Genomic DNA, 10,702 nt, shown 5'->3' on the forward strand with positions numbered 1-10,702 from the left:
GTACGTAACCTTAGCCACATGTATGAAAATTCTAACTACATCTTAATCTAGGCTAAACAAGCATCTATGGGTGTGCCTATCCAAACACCCAAGTGTGTGTGATTCGTGGCAAAAGACAATCGCATGTGAGTTTGATGTTGTCATCAAGTCTCGCTCAACCAAGGATCTAAGTGAGCTAGGAATTGTTATTTTGATATATTTAATTTTAAAAATATAAAAGAAAATTTAAGATAACTAAAAAATAAGAATATGGAAACAATAAGGTAATAGATAAAAGTTGATAAAGACAGAAAAAGAAAAGAAGTCTAAAAGAATCTCACATTGGTAAGGACCTCTCAAGCTAGCTTCATTTCACATTATCATGTTTAAAATTATTCCATAGATCATGCTAATCGAAGGAAGGGCCAAGTCTAGATGTTCCTCATAAATTAAGTTTTAAGCCATAAGGTGCAATCAATATGGCATGCATTCAGTTTTGAAATTGGCTCCAAGCTCTCCTCTCAAAGTTTACGAGGTTTCATTGGGTAGCACAGATGATGATTGCTAAAAAGAACCATTCAGGTATGTTAGGTTGACTACAACATTTGATTAATCAGATTATGATTCATGATGGTTCGGAGAATCATGGGATCGTGATTGAGCGTGTTGTTAGCCGGCAACCCCCTCTCTAAGCCCACTATGAGGCATTAGTGAAAGTATTTGGTGTGGATAACTTACCTACAACCAATACAGTGGTTGTACACAACTAAGTTTCACAATCAGGAAGTTGTGCACCCGATAATTTCTTGAGCCTACAGTGAAATGCCTTTCTTCCCTAATCCAAATTGTTGTTACTTAAGCAGTTCATTTTATAGTTTATAGACTTGTTTTAATCGGAAGCTCTTTCTCACAATTGGGAGACGTTGTTTATTCTGGGGCTATGCGCTTATAGAAAATATTGAGCCAGGATTATGAAGTTCTTTATAAGGTGTAATCTCAAGTTTGTTTTCAATCTTTTATTTATTTTGCCTCTAATAAATCATTCACCACTATTTATTTATATATGCAAAGCTACGAGTAGATATTTTATAGCCCGTAGTAACATGATTCATTCCTGTAGGCAATATAGGCTCTAGTGTTATGTTGGACCATATTATGTCATCATATAAGCATCCAATAATATACATGCCAAATTGTCAACCTTCCACATTTCAGGATCATAATGAGTTGATCATTTATCTTTTAGAAGCCGTCTTGGAGATGTTATGTTTATAGTTTTACAATTGGGCTTTGGACTGTCTTTTTATCAAAGCTTTAGTTAAGTTTTGCATGAAAACCCTACTAGAATGGCAAGTTTATTGGCAAAAATTGGAGGAAAGTTGAGTGCATCTTATCTCACCATGTGTAATAAATATGTATGATCATAGAAACTTCTATAATAGGAAATATATGAATTTTGGGGCTGCCAAATCAGGGATACAAAGAACAATAATATAATTACAACAATTAAAGCAATAATAAGAAACGAGAAAAATATCAAAATGATCCTTGAATCATTTAAGGGCGACTATTTTAGTTCCACGCTATCTTTTGTGTCTAATTTTTGGCCTTTGCCTTCTCAAATTTGATTAAAAATAAATCAACCAAATGATTGTTGGATCATTTTTGAAGAATCGATTGACCAAATTGAACATATGTGATTTGGAACTGAAATGGCCACATAAGTAGTCCATGAATTATTTTGACATTTTTTTTAATAAAAAATCATAACCCATCTCTGCACATGAACAATCGGATGTGAATGAATGGTCTTGGTTCGATGAGTACTCGTAGAAGAGGCAGCTATTGTTGAGGACAGGCAGAGGCAGCTGGCAGGTAGGAGCCAGTTAGTGGAGTGATCGTTACAGAATGCATGATTTTAGGGAGGAATATTTCCATGTATATTATCTTATATTTGACCAAAATAGTCCCTCAAATCTCTTTTCTTATCAAGAGATTTATTATATCAATTTCTCTAGAAGCTTGCATGACCATCTAACGGTATTTCATTGGATGTTTAAGTGAAATTAATCTCAAAGACATACAAACCGCATATACTAAGTCTGTGGTTGACAGCATAAGCTCTCAACCAACATATTAAGGTGGCCTACATCATATAAAAAAAATAGATAATCATACTAATTGTGTGCTGATATGTCAAGATTGGACAATTATGTGAAAGATAAATTATCTTTTAGCTATTTTAAATCAACCATTTAAATTTTTGGATAAAGATGAAAGCCATGTGGGACAAAGGCTCCCATCCTTCTAAAATAAAACACACACACACACGCTAGATTTATAGGAGAAATTATATATGCTTATCAGTCTAATATATATTTTTTTCTTTTATGTTGTGCAGGACATCTGAGCAAAGTACCTCAGGTATGTGAATTTAATGATCCCCTATCAGATTGAGTCACCTGATATTATCATATCAATATAGATGCTTATTTTTTTCCGATTTACAGGCCAGCCACCCGCATCCTGCGCCTATGATGTGCACTGTTTCGGCAAGGTTCTACTAGAGCTGGTGACAGGCAAGCTCGGCATCAGCGGCTCAAACGACGCCTCAACCAACGAATGGCTCGAGCACACATTATGCTTCATCAACATCTACGAAAAAGAGCTCGTAACAAAAATAGTCGACCCTTCGCTCATCGTCGACGAGGACTTGCTCGAAGAAGTGTGGGCAATGGCGATTGTGGCGAGGTCTTGCCTGAATCCCAAGTCCTCGAAGCGGCCCCTCATGAAGTACATTCTGAAAGCATTAGAAAATCCATTAAAGGTGGTTCGAGAAGAGCACCACTCTGGTTCAGGAAGATTAAAAGCTACATCCTCGAGAGGTTCTTGGAGCGCTGTTTTCTTCGGAAGCTGGCGGCAAAGTTCGTCGGACATTCCTTCGGTTTCGGCGCAGCCGAGGGAGGACCGGAGTTTGAGGCGCTCGGGTACAATGAGATCGCAGGGAAGTGTGGGCGAGCATTCCCTCTCTCGCCGGAGGCCTCCTAAGGATATCTTCCCTGAGCCACAGGAGATTGAGGATTAATAAATGGAGGTCTAAAGCTGATTCTTTGGATAAAATGATTCATTGCAGGCTCCCTATTTGTGTGCCTGCCAACAATCAACATCTAACATGCAGGTACTCGGATCCTAATCAATTACCATTTTGATTGTCTGATGCAATTTATATAACTTAGGCCTACAAATTTATTTTTGGCGGCTTAAATTGATCCCATTAATTAATTAAATTTTTTATTTTTTCAAAAGATTGGGATTGATCCCCAGCTGTTTGGAAGTGAATTATTTGGTTTTTATCCAGAGAATTGCGTTGAGCAATTGTTTGGTGATTGATGGGGATCCGAATCTACTGTGCATCTCTTGGGATCGTTCTCCTCAATGGTGGGGGAAGTGGTTTTATGTAACCTTTTTATTCATTCTCTTATATTTCTGCTTTGATTGAAGTGGAAAAAGGAAAGGTTTTTTATGGCAACAGATGGGACAGCTTTCCAAGAGAGATTATATTGGTTATTGTCGGCTTGGGTTTTCAATTTTACCCTTCAGTACCTCATGCGAGTTCAGTTTTTTTTTTTTTTTTTTAAAGTTACTAAAACCAATTTTCAAAGTAAAAAAAAAAATGTAATTTTAAAGGAAATTTACATATAGACCACACATTTCTTATGTATTTGTATATCAAACTCCCCTAAACTTTGATATTTATATGTCACACTTTGCTGCCATATAACCAATTGATGCAAATCTGGGAGGAATTGATGCAAATCTACGAGGAAATATGGAGACGGATATCAACGCAAAGGCAAATCCGAAAGGGTGATAATTTAACTCCATAATCCGTGCAATCACGAAAGAGTTTTGGAAAGTTCACGTTTTCGGAAGTTAATTACTTAGATTCTGTATTTTATTATGTCAGGTTTATTGCTTTCTAAATTTGAATTCCTAGTTGGATAAGAATATAATATTTATTGCTTTATTAATTTAATTTCCTAGTTATTACTTTCCCAGTTGAGATGGGAATATAATAATGTAATTTGCTATTTAATAAAGTAATTCGAAAAAAGTAGGTAGTTCTTCTATGGTTGCCAATTCAGCTTTCTTTCAATTACCGTTGGTGAGTCTTCCAATATTGTAGAGTGATATTGACCTTGAGGGGAAGGCACAAATTTGGTATCAGAGCGGATTTTCCTACCTCCAGGAATTCAAATATCTCATGTCGGTAACCTGTAGTGATAACTCTTACAATGTGTCAAATATTTAAAACCAAAATATTGATCTAGTCTAACTAAAAACACAAATCACCCAACAGGCGTTCGTTTTAGAACATATAATTCATAGATTGGATACCATGGAGGAGCGTCAAACCCGAAATGAGTTTGGACCGCATAATAAGAGGATGCATGGGCCTCCTCCGGAAGCTGAAGTAGACGATAATGAAGAGGATGAAGACTCCAAGGGAGTTGGTGATTGTGAAGCTCGCTCTGGACGAAATGGTTGTGATATTTCCAGGGGCGAGGAGGGCGTGGCTTCGACCATCACCCTTGTGATGAACTAACCAATGACATGAAGGTCGATATTCTTGACTTTCTTGGAAAATTGGACCCCAATGCTTTTGAAGATTGGTTGACGACTATTGAGGATTATTTTGATTGGTTTTATTTTGATTGGTTATTGAGGATTATTTTGATTGGTTTTTTGTTTCTGACGATAGAAATGTACGTTATGTTCGTATGAAATTAAAAGGACATGCACGAGCTTGGTGGAGTAGCATAGAAGAACAACTATATTGTACTCAACGAGCGCCAGTGTTCAATTGGGAAGAAATGAAGGAGTGGCTAAAGGAGAAATATTTACCTATTGACTACAAGCAAATGATGTTTGAAGAGATGCTGAAACTAAGACAAGGAATATTGACTGTCAACTAATACACAAACCGTTTCCATGAATTGACTGTCCGCAGCATGATGGTGGAAAATGAACAACAAACTCTAGCTCGATATCGCACGGGGTTACATAACGAGCGGCGAAAATAGATGCCAATGGCACGGATCCTGATGTTGATGAAGCCTGCCAATTGGCTTTATGCGTTGAAAAGCAATTGGGATACTCCAACGGAAGACACATGTCATCTACAGATCCCAAACAGAAACATGCATCGACACAACAATGTCAGAAACCATCTTTACCCACTGACCAGGGTAGACACACCATGATGGGTGACCAAAGAGGAAAATCCAAACTTATGGATGACAGGCCACAATGCTATAAGTGCAAGGGGTTTGGGCATTTTGCTTTAGTATGTCCTACAAGAGAAAAAAATTTGGTCTTTGTGTGTGAGAAAGAACTTAGATTGGTGGACACAGTTGATGGAGTTGAAGAAACATAATACGAAGCAAGCAACAACGAAGTTGTAGAGCACTTGGCAGCAATTGATTTGCCCAGTTGTGTGACTCACTAAGTTTTGACAGGTACTGAGTAAAAGATCCAAGGTGCTGATCTAGATTGGCGACACACCAACATTTTCCAGACACGAATGGAGCGTGGTGGTCGTGCGTTAAATGTAATAATTGACAACGGGAGTGGAATGAACGTGATTTCCAGTGCTAGAGTGGAACGGTTGGGTTTCAGAACTGAAAAATACCCCATCCCTTTTCGAGTAAGTTGGGTTAATGTAATTAATCCCATTTTAGTTATGCATCATTGCTTAGTGAGGTTCACAATGGGAAAAAGTTATTTGGACGAGGTCTGGTGTGATGTGATTCCCATGACTATTTGCCATTTGCTATTGGGTCGACCCTGACCCTATGATAGAAATGTGTTGTATGACGGGTATGCCAATTCTTACTCCTTTAAATTTAATGGCAAAAAAATCGTGTTAGTCCCTTTGTAGATCTCTGGATTTGAAGCACTACCAAAGAAAAAAAAGGTAGAAGTTGTTTCAGTGCTAACCATTCACAAAAAAATTGTGTTAGTCCCTTTGCAGATCTATGGATTTGAAGCACTACCAAAGCAAAAAAAGGTAGAAGTTGTTTCAGTGCTAACCATTCGACAATTCACTCAAGCTCTAAAGGAAGAACAACTAGTATTGTTAGTATTGAAACGAGAGGCTAAACAGGATGGCGGCATTATCCTCAACGAATTTACGAAGATGCTAGAGAAGTTCCAAGACATTATGATCGAAGAGATGCCAAGACAACTACCATCAATGCGAGAGGTACAACATGCCATTGATTTAATTCTAGGTTCTTCTTTTTCCAAATCTACCTCATCATCACATGAGCCCCATAGAAAATGAGGAACTCAACAGACAAATTCTACAGCTGCTTGACAATGGTTTCATCCGAGAAAGTCTTAGCCCTTGTGTCGTGCCAGTTCTACTTACACCAAAGAAGGATAATACTTGGAGGATGTGCGCCGATGGTAGAGCAATTAACAAAATAACCGTCAAATACCGATTCCCTCTCCCACGACTGGACATCATGCTTGACTTACTAAGAGACATTCGTCTTTACAAAAATTGATCTTTGTAGCGGGCGATGGTAGAGCAATTAACAAAATAATCGTCAAATACCGATTCCCTCTCCCACAACTAGACATCATGCTTGACTTACTAAGAGACACATTCGTCTTTACAAAAATTGATCTTTGTAGCGGGTATCATCAAATTCGAATCTTTCCCGGAGATGAGTGGAAGACGACATTCAAAACAAAAGATGGATTATTTGAGTGGTTGGTTATGTCTTTTGGACTAGCCAACACACCTAGTACATTCATGTGTGTTATGAAACAAATACTTAAGCCTTTCTTAGGCAAATTCACAGTCGTCTATTTTGATGATATTTTGATTTTTAGCCATTGTTTGCAGACCATTTAGACCATGTGCAGCAGGTACGACTTTTTATAAATCGCGGAAAGTGTTCATTCTTAAAGAATCGGGTTTCTTTTCTGGGATTTATTATCTCAGACTAGGGAGTTGAAGTCGATTCTTCTAAGGTTCAAGCAATCAGAAGCTGGCCTGCTCTGCAAAATTTTTCTGAAGTGCACAGCTTCCATGGTTTAGCAACCTTTTATTGCCGTTTCATACGAAATTTTAGTGCCATCAAAGGCTCCCATTACCAAATGTTTGAAGTCCAAGAAATTTTTGTGGACAAAAGCTGTTGATCGAGCATTAACTGAGATCAAAAGAAAAATAGGAGAATCTCCAATTCTGAGGTTGCCGGATTTTTCCAAAATTTTTTAAGTTGCTTGTGATGCATCCCACGTGGGTATAGGAGGAGCCCTCTGCCAAGAAAGCCATCCTATTGCCTTCTATTGCGAGAAGCTCAATGAGACCCATAGGCGCTACTCAACATATGATATGGAATTCAATGCATTGGTTCAAAAACTTAAGCATTGACGCCCTTATTTGATCCGTAGAGAATTTATTCTTTATACAGTTCATGATTCCTTAAAACATTTGAATGCTCAAAGTAAGTTGAACTCAAGGCATAAATCCGAAACTGAGAATAAGGTAGTAGACGCCTTAAGCAGGAGACCGCACCTGCTGATGGTCTCGTCAGTTAATACTGTGGAGTTCGATAGCCTCAAGCAACAATATTCCACTGATAAGGACTTCAGTACCATCTGGAGTATGCTCACAAACGATAGGGACACAGTTCCAAATACATATTCAATTAAAGATGAATTTTTATTCCATGTATCTCAATTGTGCATTCAGTGTGGCTCCTTTAGAGAATTTATCATTTCAGAACTTCATGGAGGGAGCTTAGCAGGACATTTCGGGTTTAATAAAGCATTTGCTATAGTCTCTGATCGATTCTTTTGGCCTCAACTACGTCGTGACTTGCACAATGTAGTGTCTCATTGTCGGAATTGTCAAATAAATAGGGACACGAAACAACAAAAGGTTTTTATACCCCCTTTCTAATTCCAGATAAACCTTGGCAACACATTAGTATAGATTTTGTGCTGGGTTTGCCCACGACCATACGACAACATGATTCCATTATGGTGGTTGTGGATCACTTTTCAAAAATTGCTCCTTTTTTCCCTTGCCACAAGACTTTTGATGCTTCCAAAATAGTGGCATTATTCTTACAAGAAGTAATTCGACTGCATGGTATTCCATCCACCATAGTGTCTGACCGGGATGTTAAGTTCATGACTTGTTTATGGAAAACTTTATAGGCAAAAATCGGGACCAAAATACTATTTTCCTGTGTGTTTCATCCTCAAAATGATGGACAAATTGAGTTGTCCAACTGAATCCTGGGGAACTTATTGACGTGCTTAATTGCCGATCACACAAGTTGGAACTTCATGTTGCCACAGGTAGAGTTTTCTTTCAATAACTCTGTCAATCGCTCCACCGGATGCACACCATTTGAAGTAGTCTATGGTTTTCACCCTCACACTCCGTTGGACCTCCAACCTTTGGCGCTTCCTCCGCGACCAAGTGAAGCTGCACTCAATTTTTCCAATTACAAGGACATTCACGCAGAAGTCAAGCGGCGCCTGACACTTCGCACAAAGGCGTATATGACCTCTACAAATATTAAGCGGAAGAAAATGTACTTTGATGTTGGTGACATGGTTCTTGTCCGCCTCAAGCCTGAACAATTTTCTCCTGAGAGCTTCAACAAATTACATGCTCGGCGTGCGGAACCTTTTAAGGTGACCAAATGATTGAAGCTTAGTGCATATGTCATCAAGTTGCCAACTGACTTCGGAATCAACCCTGTTTTTAATATTGAAGATCTTACTCAATTTCATGGCTCGTAGGAACAAGTGCCAGCAACCACATACATACCGGCTCAACAAGACAAAATTATTTGTATCCCTAAAAGTATAGGCCCAAGGGATGAAATTGCATCCATACACAATCTCCAGTTTGTTACTACTCGGCATGGAGGATATTACAAGTTCTTAATCCAATGGAAGAATCGTCCAAATTCAAACCCTATATGGTTGCAAGCATCAGAACTCCAGCGTTTAAACCCTCATATTTTTGTTGCTTACCTTGAACAAAACTTGCCAGAGTCGAGTTCTTTGGGAAAGCCGACAATTGATGCAAATCTGGGAGGAATTGATGCAAATCCAGAAGAAAATATTGAGGCAAATAACAACACAAAGACAAATTTGGAAGAGTGATAATTTAATTCCATAATTTGTGCATTCACGAAGGAGTTTTGGAAAGTTCACATTTTTGGAAGTTAACTATTTAGATTTTGTATTTTATTATGTTAGGTTTATTGCTTTCGTAATTTGAATTCCTAGTTATTGGTTTCTTAGTTGGATGAGAAAATAATATTTATTGCTTTCTTAGTTATTAATTTCCCAGTTGGGATGAGAATACAGTAATGTAATTTTCTATTTAATAGAGTAATGAGAAAAAAGGAGGTAGCTTTTCTTTGGTTACCAATTCAGCTTTATTTAAATTATCGTTGGTGAGTCTTCCAACACTTTAGAGTGATTTTGCATTAGCCAACTCTTGAGATCAATGAAATATTGACCTTTAGGGAAAGGCACCACCAATGCATGAAGATGTGTATTTAACATTTAAATGGTGAGTAATAGTGATATTTTAAAGATATATAAATATTTGTATTGGTGTGGTATGTATGTAAATGCCCATTTATTACCTATAATATATATATATATATATATATATATATATATATATTTGTCTATGCTTTAATGCGAGTTGGTATATATATACATTTTTCCAGCTCTGTTTTGCAGGTTTGTGATACAGCATGGGCAGAGGTAGGTGGCGAATCCCAAATTCTCAATGGTTCCTACTTAAGATGGACTTTGCGAAGGCATTCTGACAAGCCATGCTGGTACACAGTTGGCGACGTGATGAAGTTTACAATGTTTCAGGTAACTGGTTTGTTAAGGAGTAACTGCTGCAAAAATTATTTGCATAGCTTTTAAAAGTTATTGGATTTATTTTTAGATAAGCCTTACTTTATCATGAATCAATTAAAATTGTTATTATTTTTTTTGCATAAATTCAATAAATCTAATTGTCATTCTATTAAAAAATTTAATTAGAATATTATGAGCCTCTTGCATGCCACACTATTTTGGTGCTATAAATTTATGCATGAGAATGTGTATTTTACTTTTAAAAATTTAAAAATAGTAATATTTTTGATGTATATGTAAATATCAAAGTTTTCGTTTCAGATATGTAAGAATGCCTGAATTATGTGGAATGTATGTAAATAGCCCAGAAAGTTTTTGATGTGATGTTAAGGATTTGAGCCATATATGTAAATATCGAAGTTTTCGTTTCAGATATGTAAGAATAGCTGAATTATGTGGAATGTATGTAAATAGCCCAGAAACATAAATGAGCTCCAATTTCGTGTATTGGCCAAGGGATATATTATAGTTTCCTTCACCTTATTCAGGTTCACTTTTCCTCTATTTTTTAATATGAAGTTATGTCTGAGGAGATGAACACTTTAAAAATTGTGATGGCCTTCGTTACCTAACACCGCATGTTTGACATTTATATTTGCAACATTTTGGTATCTTAAATTTATACATGAAAAAATGGCATTACTTTTAAAAAAATAATAATAGTAATAATATTTTTGATTTGATATTAATGATTAGTATTATGCGGCATGTATGTAAATGCCCCAATAATAAATCTTAGAAT

General features: G+C 37.0%; 1 protein-coding gene across 1 annotated transcript in view; it reads left to right on the forward strand.

The window, feature by feature from the left end:
• LOC110019043 (probable LRR receptor-like serine/threonine-protein kinase At2g16250) overlaps positions 1-3,274 on the forward strand; it is a gene marked incomplete in the record, with an annotated part of 55,953 nt that extends 52,679 nt beyond the window's left edge. The window contains 2 exon segments of the mRNA XM_020716566.1: positions 2,381-2,403; positions 2,490-3,274. Of these exon segments, the coding sequence (XP_020572225.1) occupies positions 2,381-2,403; positions 2,490-3,064 (598 nt within the window).
• Between the last annotated feature and the right edge of the window lie 7,428 nt (positions 3,275-10,702).

This window comes from Phalaenopsis equestris, unplaced genomic scaffold (assembly GCF_001263595.1).
Source record: "Phalaenopsis equestris unplaced genomic scaffold, ASM126359v1 Scaffold000041, whole genome shotgun sequence".
Classification (NCBI taxonomy): domain Eukaryota; kingdom Viridiplantae; phylum Streptophyta; class Magnoliopsida; order Asparagales; family Orchidaceae; genus Phalaenopsis; species Phalaenopsis equestris.